We start from the raw sequence: 23,378 nt of genomic DNA, 5'->3' as shown, positions 1-23,378 counted from the left end.
ACCATTGGTCACCTTCTTAACCAGCTGAAGATGCTAAAACATGACCTAAAATAGAATTAAGGCAGACCTGGTAAAATAAATAAGATGGTTTAAAGGTGGGAAGGGGTAGACTAGTTTAACAACTATTTCAGAACTAATTAATAAAAGTCATATTAGTAATTTTTTCCATTCCACTGAGGGCAGTAAACACATTAGGAAAACATTATAGAAATTTACTCACTGCATAGTGACTGAAATGACTCATTTTAGAAAGACTTTTTACAAGAGCTAAAATTTCAAGATTCCATATGAAAGAAGAGGCAGTGGGAAAAGAAATGATAGTTTCCTTGACTTAGGTAAAGGGAAAGATAATCTAGTGGAAATTTCCATCTTCCTCTAAAGGACAGAAAAAATAATAGGATATACTAGATCAACTAACAATATATCCTGTGGGGCCAGAGAGCAGAGAAGCTAGCTGAACACGTGCTCATGAAAGTAAAAATTTGACTTGCCTCAGGCCAAAAAATCGTTAAAAGTTTGTTCCACAAGCAAGTTTTCCTATCTTCGGATTTATACAGGAAGGTTTTCCTTATCCATAATCAATTAATAGGCATTTCCAGATGGAAACAGATCTTAAATTAGGCAGTAGTCCCAATGACTAGGTTTTCAATAGCAGGTTTTCAAGATAATGACGGACTGGGATGTGCAATAAAGGATACCTTTTATCATTCCTAGTAATGGCAAAAGCTAAAACAAAAGTGATACCTGAGTCTTTCTCAAGGCCAAAGCTACAACAAGGAATTCGAAAAACTGTTACTTAAATTAAGGTACTCATACTCACTACCATCAAGCTGATTCTGTCTCATACTGATCTGATCAGACAGGGTTGAAATGCTCCTATGGGTTTCTATGGCTAACGCTCCTTGAGCCTCATCGTTCTCCCTGGAAGTGACTGGCGGTTTCAAACTGCTGACCTTGAGGTTAGTAGCCCAACTTGTAAACCACTAAGCTACCAGGGGTCTGATAAAGTACTTATAAAAGTACAAATTTCTCTCCTAGAGCTTCACTGCATACTTCTACAAGCACAAACGCCAAGCCAACAAAAGTTCACTTATCGATAAGAGTTGTATGAGCCCCTAATAAAATGTAAATATATATATATATATATATATATATATATATATATATATATACAAATGTGCTTGACACAATGGATGGATGGATGGATTGTGATAAGAGTTGTACGAGCACCCAATAAAATGAATTCCAAGAAAAGTTCACTTATCTTATTGAAAACTGTCCCTATGATAACCCAAATTAGCATCTGTTACCTTACCTTAAATTGAATTACTAGACTGCGATGTCAAATATAGGAGTCCTGGTGGCATAGTGATTACATGCTGGGCTGCTAACCGCAAGGTTGGCAGTTCAAAGTTCAAAACCACCAGCTGCTCCTCAGGAGAAAGACTGAGCTGTCAACAGTTACAGTCTCGAAAAATCGCAGGGGCATTTCTATACTGTCCTATAGGGTATGAGTCAGCACTGACTTGATAGCAGTGAGTTTTTTGAGTATCTCAAATATCCAAGGAAAAGTAATAATAAAGTCAAGACTTCAATATAAACCTAGAGGGATGCCAGGCATTTTTCAATCTAAAATCCTATGGGGGAGAGAAAAGCAAAAACTCACCACTCTCAAGACACAACAGGACTACACACAACGGATTCTGTTACTACACGCAATGCACCATCAATTTCATATAAACGTTGACAGATTTTAATCTCTTAGAAAACTGCTCCCCAAACTTTAGAATCTTGAGTTAAAGTCTCATAATTCCAAGCAACAAACCGCAAAGAACAAAAAAAACAAAATTTTGGAAGTCATAGGGCATCGACTAAAATGACACATGGTGGGGACCCAATGCCCACCTGTAGAGAGCTGAACACCCCTTCCAGAGGGGTAGTGAGGAGGAGATGGGCCACACAGGGTTCAGTGTAACAACAATGAAACTCAAAACCTTCCTCTAGTTCCTGAACGCTTCCTCCCCTCCCAACCATCATGACCCCAATCCTACCTTGCCTTGTGGACCTGGTTGTACCAGAGGATGTACAGCGGTGCAGTGGGGATCTGGAGGCACAGGGAATCTAGGACAGACGAACCCTTCAACACCAGCAGTGGGAGTGGCGACACCAGGAGGGAAGAGCATGTAGAAAGGGAGAACCGATCTCGGAGATCTATGGGTAACCTCCTCTCTGGGAGATTGTCAAGGGGGAGGTGGGGGAGGGGAGACGCCGGGGAGTATAAGATAAGATATAATAATTATCTATAAACTATCAAGGGACCAGGGGTGGGATCGGGGAGGGAGGGGGATGGGGGGGAAAAAAGGGAAAACGAGCTGATTCCAGGAACCCAAGTGGAAGGTGAATTATGAGAGTGACGAGTGCAACGAATGTATAAGGGTGCTTTGCTCATGTGATGTATGTACAGATTGTGATAAGAGCCTTATGAGCCCCAATAAAAAGATTAAAAAAAAAAGAAAGAAAGAAAATGATTAGGGCAAAGCATGTACGGATGTGCTTTATACAATTGATGTATGTATATGTTTATGTATGGATTGTGATAAGAGTTGTATGAGCCCCTAATAAAATGTAAATAAATAAAAATAAATTTAAAAATAAATAAATAAATAGATAAAATGACACATGGCAAAATGAAAGACTGCTGGTTAAGAATTAAGCTGGCTGATGAGTGCATAGTTCTTCCATGTATTTCTGCATGTTTGAAACTTTCCCTGAAGTTGAGGTGTTTTTTCCTTTTTAATTATGATTGGTAATAAGCCCATTTTTAATACCAAAAAATGATGAGATGGAAGACATACTTGTTATGCAAACAAATACTGAGATTATCAGTAAACCTAAGCAATGTGAAGAAAGGCAATCATTACTCTCACCAGTGCCCCACCATGCTACAAGCTTATACAGACGCACTTTGTGGAACTCAAACACAGCACAAAAACCCCTAGCGTGGCCATGTAAATTCGTTTGGAAAAAGAAATGTGAATGGAAGCTACACGTCACTTCTGAAGAGACAGAAGCACTAAGATGAACGGGCCTTCGTGTTTCGTTTCCCTCTGATGGTCTGGTGAAATAAGCTGCTTTATGAGGCCTTTTGTCTTAATTCTTTGGAAAAAGCAGCAAACATTATACAGACCTCATAGATGGTTTGGACAGATAAGAGAGAATATTTTTAAAATCCTGGTGATAGACATGGAGCATCATATTAATGTGTTTGATGTGGTCAGTATTTAAAAGTCACAGAAAAACATGACTACCATTCTACTTAAAAAGATCAACACACAGCAATGAGAAGAGGGTAATCTTGTGGACTATCAGAAAATTAATCTAAAAAAAGGAAAGAAAATTAATCTGCTAATTAATAACAGATAACTGTTGCTGAAGAAATGTGGTACCCAGATACTTTAGAATGTGTACTTCAAGCCCCATAAAGGCAAGGACCACATCTGTCCTGTTCATTATTTTATCCCAAACATCTACCCAGTATCACGCTTGCTCCATAAATATTCACTGAAGGATCAAATAAAGCAATCCCATTCAAAATAGACATTGAATGGTTTCATAAAGGGAAGTATATTATTAAGGAGTGCTGGTGGTCCAATGGCTTAAGTATTCGGCTGATAACCTAAAGTTTGGTGGCTGAAAGCTACCCAGGTAGGCTGGTAACACAAGATTTGGCGATCTGCTCCCATAAAGACTACAGCCAAGAAAAGCCCATGAAGCAGTTCTATCGTTACATAGGATTGCTATGAGTTGGAAACTGACTTGACAGCTACTAACAACAATGTATTATCAAATCACAAAGGAGATATATTCAAAATTGTAGTATGTAGAAATGCTCACAATGGACTCTCCAACCTCAAAAAACTGACTGCCATCGAACCAGATTCTAATCCACAGTAATCCTATTAAAGAGCAGAGCAGAACGTCCCAGTGGGTTCCCAAGGCTATAAATCTTTATGGGAGCATTTCTTTCTTGGAGAAGCTACACAGTTCGAACTTCCAACCTTGCAGTGAACAACCCAGTAAGTAACTCATTACACCAAGAGGGCTCCCAGGGGGAGGGTTCTTAGATGTTGTAAAAATAAGTGTCCTACAGGAAATTTTAAATGTTAAATCTAGGTACATTCACACCCACATCTAGAAAGAATAATCCTTCCCCAAATATGTAATGACTTTGTTCAGTAACTCTATCGTGGAAATAAATCAACTTCAAAGAACAAACCTTTGAATATTGGAGGCTCTTTAATACATTTTGACAAATGCTAAAGATAACAGCTGGCATTCTCATACAACCATTAATAAAAACATTATCTTTTTCTTTGAATAAGCTCACTGTGATCAGATTATAAAGATCACCCAAAATATGAATAAAATATACTGTCGCATAAGATCAATATACAACTTCATTTCAATCTTGGAAGTAAACCATTATTAAGTATACTATCTTAGCTACAGTTTTAACCATGAGACTGAAGAAGCTAACTCAAGGATCTTTTCAAATGACAAATTACAGCATTAATTCCATACAAGTTAATATTCATGAAAACTTGATGGTTTCCTAACATAAGGAGATCTGGTGTACCAGTGATTCAGCACTCAGCTGCAAACCAAAGGGTCGGTAGTTCAAACCCACCATTCTACACAGCAGGAGAAAGATGCAGCAATCTGCTCCCCTATGGGGCAGTTCAAGTCAGTCCTATAGGGTTGCTGAGTTGGAATCAATTCAAAGGCAATGCATGGTCTTGTGGTTTTTCGTAAGAAAAATAGCTAAGGTTTTCTGTCAACTTAGCTAGGCCAAGATTCTCAGTGGTTTGATAGTTTAAAAAAAATTCACTGCTATCAAGTCATTTCTGACTCACAGCGACTGCTAAGGACAGAGGAAAACTGCACATCTGGTTTATGGTTTCTAAAACCATAAATCTTTACAGCAGTGGTTCTCAACCTTCTTAATGCCGTGAACCTTCAATAGAGGTCCTCATATTGTGGTGACCCCCCCAACCATAAAATTATTTTCATTGCTACTTCATAACTGTAATTTTGCTACTGTTATGATAAGGGCGACTCCTGTGAAAGGGTCGTTCAACCCCCCCCCCAAAGGGGTCGTGACCCACAGGTTGAGAACCGCTGCTTTACAGGAATAGAAAGCCTCATCTTTCTCCTCACAAGTGGCTGGTAGCTTTGAACTGCGGATCATGCAGTTAGCAATCCGACTCACAGCACGCTACACAATCAGAGCTCCTTGGTTTGGAAGTTAAGACTTAAGAGTGCCTCAAGATGAGATCTAACTCAATGTAATGTCCTCATAATAAGGTCTTCTGCAAACAATCAACTGAAAGGTAGTTTCCTCAGGCATGTGGCCTGCTTCAACATGAGTGACTGCTATGGAAAAGCTATGGAGCCCCAGTAGTATAGTGAGTTGTATACTACTAAACTAAGCACAAGGTCAGCAGTTCAAACCCATAAGACATTCCAATGGGAGGAAAAAAATAAGACTTTCTATTCCTGTAAAGATTTACAAGCCTGAAAATCCACAAGGGCAGTTCTATTCTGTCCCATAGGGTTACTAGGAGTCAGAATCGACTCAATGGCAGTGAGTTTGTTCGGAATTTTTCGTTCATTTGGTTGGTTGGTTGAGTGGTAAAGCTTCCTTGCTTCTTGCTAAGCCTGGATCATGCATCTGACTTGCATCTGGTTCTTTATAGACTGGAGCCAAGGTCAACCATACTGCCTGTGGATCTGGGATCATAAGCACTCGCCAACTTAGCTGCTGACCTTGGACTCGTTTGCCTCTGCAGCCACAAACCTGTTATCTTCCTGGTAACATAGGCTCATCAGACTTCGTATCGATGCGCTCCAGGAGATGTCTCCAGTCTCACATCTAACCTACAGACTTGGACTTGCCTGCTTCTACAATTTTATGAGGCATTTTCTTAATATAAATATAAAAAATGAGAAGAAACAGAATTCTTTTACAGCTATGTATTTAATATTTTTTAGAAAACAACCTTATCACCTTCAAAGTATTTTCCATCACACGTAATACACTTGTCAGATCTGTGATTCCGTTCTTGGAAATATCTTTCAAATTCATCTGTTTGGATGGCTGACATCATCTCATTTTTCCCTTCGCCTCTTCTAAGTCATCAGTCCAACTGCTGTCCTTTCATGTCCCTCTTTTTTCGGAGAAACAAGAGTGAGGTCAGATAAGTCAGGTGTGTGGGGCAAGAGAGGCATGCTGGGTTTTTTTGCCCAAAACTGGCACACTGAGATGGCTTAGAGAACAGGGGCAATGTTACGGTGGCAAAACCAGTCTCCCAATGCCACATATCAGGCCTTTTTTGTCGCACACTGTTATGCAATCTTTTCAGAACCTCTAAATAGAAAGCTTGATTAATAGCCTGACCTGGTAGAAAGAACTCCAAAGGCACTATCAACGGACATCCAGAATGAAGTTTGTCATCAATCAACGTAGCACCTCTTTTGAAATGAGAAAGCCACTTGTAGTGTACACTTGAGTTTTCCCATAGCACTGTCCTTGTAAGCTGTGTTCAACATCACAACGGTTTCTGTGAAATTTTTCCCAAGCAGGAAGCAAAATTTCACAGTCTCACACTGTTCTCTGAAATTTGCCACCACAAAAAACAAGGTTTGAGCAAAACTGAGAGAGAACCTTCCCAGACAATGCCACTGGGTGCAGTGACTCAGAGCAAGTTACTCCATGCTCACCTAGCGAGAAAACTTCGTATTTCATAAGCCCTACCCAATGGAGCATTTTTCCAGTATTTGGAGGGGTGCCCCCTCGTGTATCTATAGACATGTACATATAAAATACATATGCACATATATAGACATACATATATAGATTCATTCATATGTAACTTTCACTTGCTTCTCTAAAGAACCTATCCTAAGACAAAGGGGTTTCAGAAAGCTCATGGAAAAATTCCATTATCTTTTTTTTTTTGCCATTATCTTTTAAATCTATTTCTCTACAAACTTTTTAACGTTTGTGATCTTATACCTCCTCATTTCTTATCTTTCATCAGGCAAACCTTAAGCTGCTAAGTATTAAATAATCTACATACCTTTCTAAATTAATACTCAACAACATGATTTAAAGCTATCTTAAGCCATTATTAAGAAGCCCTGGTGGGGTAGTGGTTAGGCACTGGGCTGCTAACCACAAGGTCAGCAGTTCAAAACCATCAGCCACTCTGCAGAGGAAAGACGAGGCTTTCTACTCCTGTAAAAAGTTACAGTCTCAGAACCGCACAAGAGCAGTTCTAACCTGTCCTACAGGGTCGCTATGAGTCAGCATTGACTCAAGGGCAGTGAGTTTGTTCGTCTTTCAGACATTATTTAATTTAAGGTTTTTGTAATTATTCATTATATATGGCTTACTGCTTTAGAGCTCAAGTTTAGAATGAATCTCGCATTATTCATCGTATCTGTGCCTGTTTAATTTATAAAGTGCATGCTATGATAGTTTCATAACTTTTCATCTTTGCCTTCTACGGGATTATTAAAGAATAGAATAATTCAGAAACAATGTGAAAATACCACCATTCATTTGACTTGTCATGTTGATTTGTATGTTTCTGTAAGGCTGAAGGCGCCTTGATGGCATCGTGACTACATATTGGGCTGCTAATCCCTAGGTCAGTAGTTCGAAAACACCAGCTGGTTCCTCGGGAGAAATATGAGGCTTTCTACTTCTGTAATGAGTTACACCATCAGAAACACACAGGGGTAGTTCTACCCTATCCACATAGGATCCCTATATGTAGGAATCAACTTGGTGACAATAAATTTGGTTTATTTTATATAATGCTGGAAGGTAGGCCACTAGTATTTCACACACTGACAGCGTTACCCATGGTAGACAGGTTTCAGCAAAGCTTCTAGACCAGTGGTTCTCAACCTGTCGCCTAAGGGGTCACCTAAGACCATCGGAAAACACATATTCCCAATGGTCTTAGGAACCCAGACACTACTCCTCTATCAGTCTCCTGGCAGGCACACCCCAGCCCACATGCAGATACACCCACATATGAGTACCAGGTGTGAAGACTGTTACCCGTGCTACATCATCCATCAAGACAAAATTTCATTTATTTGTCATTAGAAAAAAATATTTCACAATATATAATTACATTTTATTTTTATGATTAATTAGTATGCTTGTGTTCAATTTGTAACAATGAAAATACATCCTGGATATCAGATATTTACATTATGATTCATAGCAGTTGCAAAATTACAGTTATGAAATAGCAATAAAAGTAATTTTATGGTTGGGGGGTCACCACAGCATGAGGAACTGTATTAAAGGGTGGCGGCATTAAGAAGGTTGAGAACCAGTGTGCTAGACTACAACAAGAAAGGATGGTCTAGTGATGTACTTCTGAAAATTAGCCAATGAAACTCTACGGGTCATAACTGTCCAACCCAGTGCCGGAAGATGAGCCACTCTAAGTCGGAAGGTACTTAAAATATACAGTGGCCTCAACAATGGAGTTGAACAGGCCGATTCCTGTGACGATGGTACAGGACCGGTCCAGAGTACATGGGAGCTCCTGGAGTAGAGCCAACTCGACCACAACAAAAATACTGTGGATGGAGCTGCTGTCCGTTTGTATGTAATAAATTTTCTAACAAAATTCAAGAGAAATCCTTGACAATATATGAAGATCTTATGAAAAGAGCTGAAATAGTACAGAACTGTCTCCCCTTAATGCAAATAAGATTGGGTTTAATGACATCAAGAACCACTATGCTTTTTCACACTGTGCTTAAGAATCTGAAAGTATAGATGAAGAAACTGCAGGCATTTCACCCCTCCTTATATTAAAAAAATAAACTGGAAAAAAATTAACTGACTAGTTCACAGAACTTCATTGGGGTCAGGTAGAGTAGTAATAAAAATGTTGTCTATCAGAAGCTAGTGAATTCCCTGTAAGTACTACATCTCTAATACTCAAAAGACTGATGCTAAAGTGAAAATACCACTAGATAATTTTACCTTACCTAACAGTATTTTTTTTCCCCACTGTGCAACCCGCTTCAGTGCCTGAAGCCCGCGGGGAAAGCCAGGCAATGGTCCAGGGCTGCAGAATGCACTGTGAGAGGCCCATGGGGTCGGACCTGCCGTAAATCCAAACCCAGGTAACCTCACAGTATTTTCACTGTTCGTACTCTATAAAGTTCCACAGACTTTGAGTTGCCTACCTCAAGGCTATTTTTTCCCCTTAAACCCTGTTATTTTAGTCTAATATTGTAGAACGCAAGGCCCTAAAACAGAAACAAACGTATGTTGGATATACTTGAGCATAAGCTGACCTGAATATCAGCTGGGGCACCAATTTTACCACAGAAACTGCATAAAAAAGTGGCTTATACACAAGTATATACACTATATACTTTATTCTTATCTTCTAGGGTGCTTCAGAATTGAAGAAATGTGCAAAGCATACTACAAAAAGAGGCTAGTACACAGTATTCAGTAAATCTTAGCTATCGTTGTGCTCGCTTCGGCAACACATATACTAAAATCTAGGCTGTCGTTATAACTTAAAACAGTGAATTACCTTCAACACAAAATTATCAATAACACCAATAATCAGCACGTTTCCCCTTTTCCAAGAGCTACAGAACAGATCATCTCACATCACTGACGGTGAAAACTTACTCTAAAAGTTTGAAACCAATTAAGAATCACAAGTTCACCAGATGGTAGTGAAGTAATAAATTAACCCATTCGAATAAAATAGGCGTTATCTCACCTAACTGCTAACAGGAAGTCATGAACGATATAGAAAACCATTCTGAAATTCTTTGAATTTTGTCTGCTTGGCATTTATTAATGTCACAGCAGTTCAGTCTTTAAAAAAAGGAAAAGAAAAAAACTGTGTTGGTGACAATGTTAATCATTTAATAATTCCTTTGCATAACTTTCTCTAATGGCAATTTCTCTCCATTAGACACCAGTGGCGTCTTTTTAAATTACTGCCTCCTTTGTTTCTCACAGTGAAGAGTAGGGTAGAATGGCCCCTGTAGGTTTCTGAGACTGTAAAGCTTTACCTGCATGGACAGCCTCATCTTTCTCCCACAGAGCAGCTCCTGTTTCAAACTGCTGACCTTGAGACTTACAGCCCAACCAACTCACAACCCATTCGACACTAAGATTCTGAGTCAGAATTGACTGTAAGGCAGTGAATGAGTCACTTTGTTTCCAGATAGATATGCTAAGAAGCCAGTTGACATTCATTACCTATATTACTACTATCAGGATTACTTGTTCATTTTTAGGTTTCATGTATTAATGTTAAATCAACATTTTTTAGAAAATGCTTTGTGTTAAAATGTTTATATGTGTGTGTATATATAAGCTCTGAAATAATGATCATTTTATTCAAGAGATTTAGGCTTAATATAGAAATTCTATTCAACTAGGCAAAATAGACAGGATTTAAGAAATTACTTTATAAGTAATATATTTTCTATAGAAAAAAAATCCAAATGACCACACTTTAAGAGATTTACAATAGCTTATAAACAAAAATGCTACACTAATAAAGTCACTAGTCACTACACTAAGAGATCATGGAACAAGGAGAAATTATTTTTCATTTCTCAAGCAATACATTTTTCTCTAACAAAACATAATTGAGACCTCATTATGCTTTTTTGTGATTTCTACAAGAATATACAGATAATCCAATTCCTAAACGTTCTATAAAATGTCAACATTTTACAGAAATTAAGGGCTTTAATTAAAATTAATACAAAATAACAATTTTAACTACTGGATTAGTTCAGCTCGGTCAAGAAAAATATCAAATACGAAGAGTCAGGTGCAACAGAGACAACAAAAGGTCAGAGTCAAGCATCAGATAAAGTTCAGAAATCATTTTATGTCCAAGTTCGTATTCAATGTAAGAATCTACTCTACAAAATCCTCTATGTGCAACCATCCAGACCCTCTGGCGACACAAAAGAAGTTTTATTTCATAAAGCACATTTCAACCACACAAATTATTCCTGCACAAGTCAAATATGTGAGGGAAAAAAACACACACACTTTCCTGTTTAATCTAAAAAGAGTGTTTCATGAAATTAAGTCCATTAGATACTCACAACAGCTTTAAGGCAAACACTCACTAGCTATCTATTCACAAGGACCTGTATTAAATGAAGGCTTATAAAAAATTACTAATGTAAAATGAACAAACTAATTTCAGAGCAGGTTATAACAGACTACTATAAAAATGAATTTATTGATTGCTCTTCTTAGAGGTAAAGTAGCAATTAAAGTAACTCAAAATTGTACAATAAAAATACCAGCTGCATGACAAATATCTTTACAATCGTCTGAAATGAGTACTAACTTATACATTAATGTTTCCACAACATCTTTGGCAGAAAAGAATAAAAGAAACTAGGTTTCCTAATTATTGTACTATAATGTCAACAGAACAAACATAAGATATTTTCCTTTAATTTAAACAGATATTTTTAAGTACCAACCACTGTGGAAAGTCTGGAAACACAAAGATACAGATATATTAATGTATATGTATGTATGTACATGCATACATTCACACATACCTGCTGCCACCCAGTCCATTCTGCCTCGTGACAGCCCTAGAGAACAGAGTGGGGCTGCTCCTAAAGGCTTCTGAGACTGCACATCTTTACGGGGAAGACAGTCTCCTTCCAATGGAGCACTTAAGAGGGTGGGGCGGTTGAACAACTAACCTTGCAGTGAGCAGCCCCGTGCTTAATCTACTGCACCACCAGGGTTTAATTCTTTTTTTAAGTACTATTTCTAAAAATACCTATGCTAAACATTTTTCCTTTCAGCATTCCAAAACTATTTTTCAAGAGATCAAGAATATAAGTGTCAAGAGATACTTTATAAAACAGGAATCTCATTTCTGAAATTAGTTGAGCTGTGTCAATGTGAGAAACAAAATGCTTATTTACATCCTTTTTCTGTAATTCCCAAGTGTTTAAAAAAAACCTAATTATTCAGCTCTCAAATTATTTCTCAATTTAAAATGAATCGACTCACACACACACTATCATCAATCAATCAATATGATGAACCAATTCACGTGGAAACCAGGCTTATTTCTACCCAGCAACCCCACTGCCCTGGAATATATCCCCACTCACAGGGACCCTATAGAGCAGAGTCGGATGGCCCCATACAGTGTCCGAGGCTGCAAGTCTTCACAGAAGTAAGTGTTTACAGAAACAACAAAGACAAGGCAACCAGGAGGTCAGGGAAACTAGACAAACAGAAACTAGGGATGCAGGAGAGAAATAGGGAGCACTAGTACACAGAGAAGCTCCAACTACTGTCATGGAACCGGTGTATCATTTAGTAAATGGAAAACTAATTTACTGCGTAGACTTTCACCTAAGCACAATAAAATGCATTCCCCCAAAAAATCATCTTTTCAGAAGCTGACTGCCACATCTTCCTCCAGTGGAGTTCATGGAGTGTTTCACAATGACCTTTCTGATGAGCAGCTGAACTCTCCTCAACAAATGCTACCATTTCTAAGAAATCAGGGAGTTTTCCAATTTTTTTTACCAATTCATTCAAATTTCTTCCATCATTAATTTCCTATCAGTAATCTAGCAATATCTACTGATAGTTTACGCAAATATTCATTTATGCAAATGTTCATCTGATAATTTATACAAATGTCCATGTACTAATCTTGTGAAAATTTAGATGCATAAAGATGCCTCTAGAAGCACTTCAATACAAAAACAAAGTTTACTCAGAAGTAATTCATTTCTTCATGAAATAAACAGTATAAACATGTAAAAATTAAGGAAGAGCTACATAAACAGAGGAATCGACTCAATGGCAACAGTAACACAATAGAGATATAGCGCATGTTCATACTCAACGTGCCCCGAATTATCTATGCATTCAAAATTCCAGCTTGCTTTTTTTATAGGAACTGACAAGATGATGCAAAAATTTATACAAAACTGCAAAGGACTAAGCAACCAAGACAACTTGAAAATGAACAAAATCCAAAGACTTGCATTCTCGATTTCAACTTACTAAAGCTGTAGTAATCAAAACAATCTAGTACTGGTACGAGAACAGACATACAGATCAATGAGACAGAACTTTGAGTGCAGATTAACCTTTACACAGGTACACCCAACTTATTTTTCACAAAGTACCAAGATAATTCCACGGGGAAAAAAAGACCCTCTTCAACAAACGGTGCTTGGATAAGTAGATACCCACATGCAAAGACGAATTTAACCAGTACCTCACTTTTATTCTTACATAAAAACGATCCAATAAATTAGCATCGTGATCCTAAATTAGAAGAATGTTATAAAAGTAGAAAATTTATCAAATCGAATGTAAATATTCTAAAATGAGATTGAGGTCACAATTGCACAAATTTTGCTTAATCCTTATTTAATGCTCACTCAATCCTCATTCTACCTTATCATTTCCCGAAAGCAAAGATGGGGAAACTAAAGCAAAATGCTAAGAACTGAGAAATGATTCATCTCTTTTTTTCCTCACATATATACCTTTAACATTAAAAAACTAAACCCATTGCTGGAGTCAATTAGGACTCACAGTGACCTACTGGGGTTCCAAAGATAACAGAATCACCTTGGAGTAGATTTGAACCACTGACCTTTCAAGTAGCAGCTGTGATAGTTACATAATCTAGTGTCAATGAGTGAACAGGTTGAGTTTAGCCTATCAGGTTGCTGCTTGATGACTTCATTGGAGGTGCTAAGGAGATAAATAGCTCACTGGAGGCAGGAGGCAGGACGCAGGACACAGCGCACGCACACACACACAACCATCCCACCCCACCCCCCCTTCGTATCCCTGATGACAGACATATGGAGTTACACTAGAGCCCTGTAGCTGGAGGCCCTCTGTGGAAACCCATGACAGCGCTGAGATGCTTCTACAGCCACTGGATCCACAAGACTTTCCACTCGCTGGTCTGTGATCTTCCTGCATTTAGCGTCATTGTATTTGTTTTGTAAGTCTGAAGAATTTATAGACTGGCTGAGCTGTTTTCTTAAAGTATAATTGCTCTTTGATATAAAGTTGTCTCTTAAACACATATCAGTGTCTCTGGATTTGTTTCTCTAGTCTACCAGAATAACGCATTATGGTATTTGGAAGTGGGGTACTAGAGAAACAAATAATGAAGATAATGGGTGCTTGTTCGAGCCCTGACTCATGGTAGCTTTTCTTCTTTGGCTAGCCGGAGGTCAAGGGTGGCCATGCAGTTTACTGCATTGTTTTATGGAAAGAACATGGGAAGTTAAAGTTTCAATTCTTCTCAATTGTTGTCTTTGGTTATTCCTGTTTGAAATAGCGAAAACGAATGTGATTAATATATATTTTGAACTCATGGGACGAAATCACCTCTTGAATTTCTCAGAGACCGTGCTGCATACTGAAAATGGCTGACAGAAAGCCTGGCTCTGGCTTGATCCAGTCAGAGGCCTAAGACAATATTTTGAATCAATGGAATAATTTAGGTAAGGATTAAGATAAGCTAAATAAGGACTGAACTTGACTGTTTCAAGATTTGAGTTTAGAATCGGATTCTACTTTGTTTATACTGATTTATTCTGCTTATTATTGTTGATATATTGATGGATAGAAATGACTATTGGGAAGTATGAAAACAAGAGTTTGTAAGCCTGCATTCAGCCGTTACAATTTGAATCTTTAAATGTTTAGGACACGCCTACAAAGGAGGCTCTGAAAAGCTAAGCCCCACCCAGTGACCTGAGTGCTCAGGACATTGGAAGGTGAAGACACTTGCCTAATGTGCTGTGTGAGAGTGAGTGAGCGAGCGAGTGAGTGAGCGAGCGAGTGAGTGAGCGAGCGAGTGAGTGAGCGAGCGAGTGAGTGAGCGAGCGAGTGAGTGAGCGAGCGAGTGAGTGAGCGAGCGAGTGAGTGAGCGAGCGAGTGAGTGAGCGAGCGAGTGAGTGAGTGAGTGAGTGAGAGAGTGAGAGAGTGAGAGAGTTAGTGAGAGAGAGAGCGAGAGAGAGCGAGAGAAGAGAGAGAGAGAGAGAGAGAGCGAGAGAAGAGAGAGAGAGAGAGAGAGTGTGTGTGAGTGTGTGTGTGTGTGTGTGTGTGTGTGTGTAGGGTGGGGGGGGACTCTGGCTTTTTTAATTTAGAACTAGGAGTTTTCATCAGAAGCTAAAAAGTATCTGGAACCATGAAGAAACTCTCCTTCCTAGGACTGAACAGGCTGAAGCGCTTGATAGGGGTGAAAGTGGGAGAAACGCAGCAATATAGAGATGGGCTGTCTGGCCACTGACACCCATGGACCTTGTTTACAGGGACAGGAGGAGAAGAAAGCAGGTTAACTGGTCAGAAGTTCATGACCTAGCACAAGCGAGCTAGGCTTGTTGAGAATTTGTGACCGTGCCCATGGTCTAAAGGCAAGGCAACCAAAGGGCACCATGGAGAGGCTAAGTCAGGCAGCCCATATTGAGTTGACCAGAACCCAACCAGATAAAGAGATTTTTGAGCCTGTGGACTGGTGCATGTTCCTGCTGAGTTTATGGACCTGTCCTGATTTGACTTTGCTTCTGGATGTGGGCTCACAAGGCTCCAACTGAAATGAAGATTCTTCACATCAAAGAATATGATTGTCTCCTTAGAGCACGGGATTGGTGTAAATGGGCAGTATAGAAATTGGATACCCAAAATTGGGCAGATAAAAGCATGAAGTGGCTGGCTTACAAGCTTTCATACATGCTGGGATATATTCATAAGATTATAGAATTAAGGTATAGGTGTTACCTAACTGCAACTGTTAGACACAGAATATTGTATGTTCACTTATAGAATATTATGCTTAAAGGTTTTGGCAAATATTGAATTGTATGAATTTTTAGTTTCATCCTGTTAGGTACAGATGATTTTATTGTGTTTTTTTTTTAAAAAAACATGTTTGGCTTAAGAGTTGTGTAAGTGTCAAGTTGACAAGAGGCAGTCTGTGGTTGTTACATAATCTGGTGTCAACTTGTGAAGGGACAGAGTTGAGCCCATCAATCAGGTCTCTGCTTGATGACTTCATTGGAGGTGCTGAGCAGATAAATACCTCACTGAAGAGAGGGCACACCCACTCTCTGTTTCGTATTCCTGATGACAAGACACATGAAGCTACACGAGCGCAGGCATCCTCAAACTATGGCCCGCGGACCATTGAGGACATTTATCCAGCCTGCCGGGTATTTTTGCCCCGTCTGTTTTTTTTACTTCAAAATAAGATATGTGCAGTGTGCATAGGAATTTGTTCATAATTTTTTTTAACTATAGTTCAGCCCTCCAACGGGTCTGAGGGACAGTGAACTGGCCCCCTGTTTAACAAGTTTTAGGGCACCTGCACTAGAGCCTGGAGCTGGAAGAGCCACGTGGAAACCCATGCCAGTGCTAAGATGCTTCCACCGCCACTGAATCCACAAGACTTTCCACACACTGGCCTGTGATCTTCTTGCACTCAGCATCATTGCATGTGCTGCGAAAGTCTGAAGAATTTATAGACTGGTTACAGACATATGGACTAATCGGATTTATGGACTTAACCTGGACCGGGCTGCGATGTTTTCTTAATGTACAATTGTTCTTTGATATAAATTTCTCTCTTCCACACCTATCAGTATCTCTAGCTTGTTTTCTCTAGTCTACCCAGGCTAACACAGCAGCCAAATTCTTAGAAGTACAGGAAGGAGGCTTGCTGGTACAGGCTGTCTTATTTATACATTAAAGAGAAGGAACTTAGGTGACACCTCTGATTGTCTACTAAGAATCCATTCTCCCTTTCAATTTCTTCCCCAGATTTTTATGTGTGTGTCCACCCCTTCTCATACAACACCAGGACTTCAGAGAAAAATAGCCTCAATCATAAAATTTACAGTTGGCCCTGCTTGTCTTACCAATCACTACATTTCCATGGCTACAATCATTGGTTTGGCAGTTCAATCAGGACCCTAGTTTGGAATGTTAGGACCCACAGATTCCCTCTTCCTCCCCAAGAGATGTGAAAAGGTTACATGTGGCCCCACTGCCGGTGGCAGCCATTCTACAAGTATGAGGGTAATAGTAACATTTATCAGAAAACAGAACCGAAGGAAGCTGGGTTTTAATACTATTGTGTTACTGGAACCCACGGTAAGTCTTGCCCTACCTCCGACTTCCAGACAAATGCTCATTTGTCATTTTTACTGTGCTTAAATGAGCTACAATTTTCTATTACTTATAATATAAAGTAAAAATTGATAGTAGGGGAGGAGGAGCTCATTAACAACCATGTTTCTATAATGGATGACTTTGTCCCTTAAATTTATGACAGCAGATATGACGGAGAAATCACTTCTAGAAACATCAGGAAAAAAACATGTTGAATTACCTGGCCCACGTGGTGCCTTTAATTCTTTTTTTATTTGACTTTTAAAATAGTATTTTTTTTAGAACCTAGGTGTTCAGTCTTTCCTGAAAAACCAGGTGTGGCATCACTGGGTCCAGGTGACTGTTAGAACAGCAATCTGTTTGAACAGAATAGAGGCTGGCTAAGTCCACAAGTACACCCTCTGCCCACAGTCACTACAAACAGAGCCTTTGTGCCAGCAGCTCATTTCCTGCAGCTATGAGAGTGCCCACCATTAACATTTCGCAGGGCATTTGTCAAATACCATGCAATTAGTCATGAAAACATATATTTGATACTTTAAGCTTCAACATTCTCATTAAAATCACAATTGCAAAAATAAAATAAAATCACAATTGCCTTTTAAAATTTCATAAAATCATATATTTCAGGGGAAACACTATGCCTGAACTAAACAGCACAAATATGTTCAAATATCTGGGATAGAGGCTTTAAATGCAGCAAGAAGTTCCTGAAATCATGCCAATACATTAATTATTCTTGGTACAAGAGACAAATTACTAAAGCACACAGAGGAGAACAAAAAAAAAAAAAGGTCTTAAATTACAACAGGAAATGCGTATGCCAAAGTTGACCAAGCTGACCAGGAGTCTGACGTGCTTGAATACACAGCTGAATTATTAGTCAAAATTCACCTACAAAAGCAGATTCGCAAAAGAAATTGCCAGAGGAAAGGTACCTTCCAAAGGGACAGTTATGCAAGGCTTGTTGCTGCTGCTGCTGCTGCTGTAGTTGCTGCTGTAGTCAGGGTGCCACTGAGTCAATCCCGACTCACAGGGACCCCATGTGACAAGAGTAGAGCTGCACCATGTATTTTTCTTGGCTGTAATCTTTCCAGCAGCTGATGGCCAAGTCTTCCTCCTGCAGAGCCGCTAAGTGGGTTTGAACAGCCAACGTTTTTGTGGTTATCAGCCAAACTTAACTGCTGCGCCACCAGGACCCAAGGTGAAGCTACATTAGTAACTATGAAAGCAGTACTTTGTAAAGAAATGCCACTTGAGTCCCAACTAGTTGGGACGACTTAGGACAAAGGGGTACAGTTTGATTTTAATAGTACCGTCTATTGTTGAAAGTAGCTAATACATAATCAGTAAAACACGTAATTTAATAACATTCCTGAAGGAAAAAGTTACAGTGATCATAAAAGTGGCTACATGTACTGATAATATTCACTAGAGGCAGGGCAATGTCACATTGACATTAGCAACAGCCTGGCCAAGTTTGACAGACAGTTCATTATTTACAATGCTACATGCTCTTCTGCTTGTATCCTTTTTCACAACTTTAGAAGTTTTAACGCAATGCACTGACTCTAATAAAAAGTTAATGATCAACTTTTGGCAACTTCATTGAGTGATGAAAAGAAAACTAAATTACTTGAAAAAATGTTTTTTACTTCTAAAGTCTTTATTAAGAAAAATGTGGAAAGTTAAAAAAGAAAACCTAAAATCTATTATTGGAGATTTCACAGTAACATTTTGCAAGACCTATGATCTTTGTGCCGGCACACTGGTAAAAGCAATATGCGAGCTACAAACACCTGCTTAGGGAAGTGACGAACTCCGTAAATGCATGCCACACAAGTGCTCCCGAAAAGGCTGAGAAACACCAAGCTGTAGGCAATCTACTTAACTTTCCAGTGCCTTAGTTTCCCCGTCTATAAAATGGGATACACACACACACACACACACACACACACGAAGTTCAAGAGCAATGCCAACAGTTCATGTGCTCAGCTGCTAACGGAAAGGTCGGTGGTTCAAACACACCCAGAAAAGCCTTGAAAGAAAAGTCTGACCATCTATTTCTGAAAGCTCACAGCCATCAAAAACCCAACCATGAGTTCAAATCAGCTAACTCAGCAATTGGCCTTACGTAGATTGAGAATCACAGAGAGAAAGTTGTTGACTGCCTGGCAGTTTGAAAACTCATTTATAATTAGTTCATGTATTTTCCTTGAGTAGAATTAAAACTATGGTTGAGAGCTAGCAATGAGGAAATACTCGGGTGCAGCAGTACTAAAAACATTTCGGCTTCCATGATTTCCTAAAGACTGACCAAGCCCTCAGATACCCCCAGAAGACATGACTAGTGTGATCAGGGAGGAAGCCACAGGCGGGAAGTGCCTGCATGCCATCTGCCCTCCATGAGAAAAGGAGGGCAGTGGGTGACATCTATTACTTTACAAAGCAGTGGCTCTGAAGGACTTTAGATATGCCCTTAAAATCACTACAGGCTAACAATTCTAGAAAACATATAAGCAAACTATTACTATGGGACTTGATTTCTCCTTAAAGATAAAAATCCAAGTGGCTCATCTTTGGACATCCAACCTCCCACCAACGCGAGGGGACCCACGGACCCACCCACCCACCGTCCCTCCTCAGTATATTCTAAAGAACAAACCAAACCAATTGTGGTTGAATTCATCTGAACTCCTGGCCGAAGTGTGTCAGAGTAGACCGTGCTCCGAGGTAAATCACCAAGGCACCTTTGGGTAGACTCAAAACTTCAACCTAACTAATCTTAGCCATACAGAAGAGTTCGCATCCTCATTCTGTCAAAGGAATGGTGTGTCTTCAAACACAACTAATTAATCATGGACTATCACTCTCACAGATTGTTCTTTATCATCCAAGATACATAAGGTTTACAAAAAGAAAACAAAAATTTTTTTTAAGTTTTTCAAGTTCCTCTAGTTTTAGATAACGGAATTTATCAACTTTATCTTGAGAATCAAAACATTTAAAACCTCCACACACAAGTTCCCCAAAATGTTAAAAATTGCTGAAGCAGTGAAGTGGATGCCAGAATTCATTGTACCACTGTATATGTGTACTTGTGCATTTCTAGAATATAAAGTTAAAAGTATGTATATCTGTGTCTGTAGCTATCTATATATAAACTCTCAACACAACAAATTGGTAGAGAAGTGCCCAGTTTGTTCCCAAGTTCTCATAGTCCAAAAATAAGTAAATTTCACATAGCTACTTTCTCATTCTAAATGTAGCAGGTGACTTGACTTAAAAGGTCTAGTGAAGGAAATAATTAACTGCCTGGAATAAAATAAGCTTAACCTTGAAAACATTAGGTTGGTAGACAATAGATGTTGGAACAAAAAATCTAAAAGTCCTTCATTAGAAATGATGGGCCATTTGAAGCAATGATATTATATAGGGGATAAAGGAAGTTACTTAATATCAACTTATTTAAAGTAACATTCAAGGTTCACAGTACTATAATTAGCAATGGTCAATGATCAAGCATCCTTAAGAAGCATGAATTTACAAAAGGAATAGAATATTATGTCTTCTCTTCCACAATCTTTTTTTATACTCCCAATTTCCACAAGATTACTTTAAATGTAACTGTGCATTCATTGCAAACACTTAGCCTATATCATGTCTAAGAGTGAAGCTATTTAAAATTTAAAACAAGTACTTTAACTTGGTGACAAATTAATCTCAAATCATGAAGACAAGAGTTTTGTCTTTAAAACTTATCCTAGCAAAGTCACTTTACTATAATCCAGACCCAAGAGAGCAGATAGAGCTATTCGTTTACATTACTTCTCAAATCCAAAAATAACTTAAATTGCTCAAAAAATTAAGAAAATGCGCACATAAATATAAATCCTAAGGGATTCTTTTTTACAAGTAACTTAAATCTCCCACTGGAACGCCCCAAAAACTTCCATAGCAACGATTATTTCCTTAACAAAAAAGTGATCTGTACCCACTTATAAAGAAACTTGGAGCATCTATATTTGCGTAAGTCCTTTAAACTGAAAAGCACAAGAAGCTGCTTCCTTTAGGCCCATAGAACTTTGCGTTTCTATCCACGGACACGCACATGCATGGTTTTAGCTTTAACTTCAGGTTCCCCCACCCAGGGCAGACTGGTGGCTTATAAAACATCTCTCTACTTACCAGATTAAAGACAGTTTCGACAATATCCCTATTGGATACTTCTCCAACTTCTACCAATCCTGTCAGCACGGCAAATTTCATTCGAATGCCTCTGATGGGGATCCCTGGTTGCAGGGGCAATGCTCCCCCTTCCCTCGGGGTTTCTTCTCCTTTTCCTCCACCTCCCCCGTCATCACCTGTTGGTGGCGGGGAGGGGACGTGGTTATCTTCGCTTGCCATTGTCGGCGCACGGGAACAGACACCTTGGCGTCACCCGGGGGCAGCAGTCCTGATAAGTAGTAATAAGCACCGCGCACGCAGCGCAAACCCAAAGGTCTCTGCCTTCCAACTTGAGAACCCCCCAAAGCGGTGGCTGTGTCAAGTCCTCGGCGTCGCCCTCCTCCGCGAGGACTAGAGTTGTCCAATCTCTCTCCCCGAGGCTGACAACAACGCCAAACCCTATTGGAAGATTAGATATATATTAAATAGGCTAGGTTTTGTTCGGGGAGGTGGGGGGGGGCAGGTGTTACGAAAGGGACAGATAAGTTACTAAAGGGCCCCCACGACTAGCCACCCGCTTCGGCCGGGCTGCAGGAGCCGCGTTCGGGGTGAAGGCGGGTCCCAGCGGCCCCAGAACAGGTCCCCTCCTCCCCACGCTCCCGCAGGTTGTGGGCACCGGGCGACCGCTCGTCGCAGGTGCACGCAAAGAGAAACTGGAGGGCGGGGGGAGGGAAGGGGGCCGGAATAGGGGAGGGAGCCCCCACGCTACCAGAGAGGTAGAAAGTTCCTCCTCACCCAGGCACTCCGGACTCGTCCTCACCCCCCGCCGGGGCACCGCGAGACGGAGGCGGCGGCGGGGATCCAGGGCAGGAAAAGGCGGGGGAGGGGGCGGAGATTCCCGGCCACGCTCGGCCCAGGGGCGGGGCGGAGCGCCGCTCGCCAGACACCTGAGGTTCGCCCGGGAGTGGAGAGGAGAGGAGGGGAGGGGAGGGGAGGGGAGGGGAGGGGAGGGGAGGGGAGGTGTGTGGGGGGGTGTGGGTGGCGGAAGGAGGGGAGGGGAGGCCGCCGGGGTGAGGGGGCGGGGGGTGCCGGAGCGCGACGGCGGGAAGCGGAGGGAGGAGAGAGAGGTGGGTGCACCTGGTCGCAGCCTCCAAGTTTGCCTAGCCTGCTGCCCGGGAGCCCGCGGCTGCACAGAACTCCTCGGCTTCCTGGCCCGCCCCACCCTGGCGCTCAGCCTTTGCAGACGCTGCGGCTGCTGCTGGCACTACGGGCGCCGCCGCCGAGGCTGCCGCGAGGCCACAGGAGGCTGCCGCCGCGGCTCGCCCCGTGCCCACCGAAGCTGCTCGCGGCCGCCATGACAGCGCCGAGGGCGGCCGGGCGCGGCGTGCGCGTGCGCGAGCGGGCGGGCGGGCGGGGGCGCGCGCGCGGGGCTCCGGCGGGGCGGGGAGGGGACGCGCGCGGGCGGCCGGGGTCCCCAGAGGGGCCTTGGGAGCTGCACGCTGGCAGGCTGGGGCGGAAAGCCGCGCGCCCGGGTGGGCGCGGGGCTCAGGTAGCGCCCAGGTGTGCGTCCGGCCCGGCGGGAAGAGACCCTTCCGAGCAGGGACCGCCCCTGACGCTCCCCTCTGCCCCTCCAGCCTGGGAAGGGGCTTTGGCAAGGGCCGAGGAGAACGATTCTGATTCTACCGAGTTACCGTCGGGGCTCCGGGCGAGGAGGTAATGCGCCTCACGTTGCCAAGGTGTCACCCCGGGGGACGGCTACGAGCCTGAGGACTGGCGGCGCGGAGCGTAGAGCCCCCGCCCTGGCTGCTTCCAGCTGCCGCCCGCCGCGCTCCGCGGAGCCGTGGAAAGAGATGTCCATCGGGATGCCCCGGCAGCTGCCACCATTCTCGGGAGGGAGGAGGCCGCGTCCAGGAGAAGAGAGAACGGATTCCTG

General features: G+C 41.3%; 1 protein-coding gene and 1 pseudogene across 2 annotated transcripts in view; both read right to left on the bottom strand.

Annotated features, from left to right (window-relative positions):
• The window catches only part of LRBA (LPS responsive beige-like anchor protein), a 706,055-nt gene extending 683,239 nt beyond the window's left edge, over window positions 1-22,816 (bottom strand). Inside the window, exons 1-2 of one of the 2 annotated variants that reach the window (XM_075543710.1) lie at window positions 22,583-22,816; window positions 21,467-21,904 (exon numbers count right to left, since the gene is read on the bottom strand). In XM_075543710.1, coding sequence (XP_075399825.1) covers window positions 21,467-21,685 — 219 coding nt within the window. In that variant the 5' untranslated portion in view covers window positions 21,686-21,904; window positions 22,583-22,816. Of the gene's footprint in view, window positions 1-21,466; window positions 21,905-22,240; window positions 22,379-22,582 lie in introns of those variants that run through there. The other variant, XM_075543711.1, reaches the window with a different exon arrangement.
• LOC142444153 (small nucleolar RNA SNORA42/SNORA80 family) lies at window positions 9,102-9,217 on the bottom strand (annotated as a pseudogene).
• Window positions 22,817-23,378: the final 562 nt, after the last annotated feature.

This window comes from Tenrec ecaudatus, chromosome 3 (genome assembly GCF_050624435.1).
Source record: "Tenrec ecaudatus isolate mTenEca1 chromosome 3, mTenEca1.hap1, whole genome shotgun sequence".
Classification (NCBI taxonomy): Eukaryota; Metazoa; Chordata; class Mammalia; order Afrosoricida; family Tenrecidae; genus Tenrec; species Tenrec ecaudatus.
This window is presented reverse-complemented; position numbering and strand designations above follow the sequence as displayed.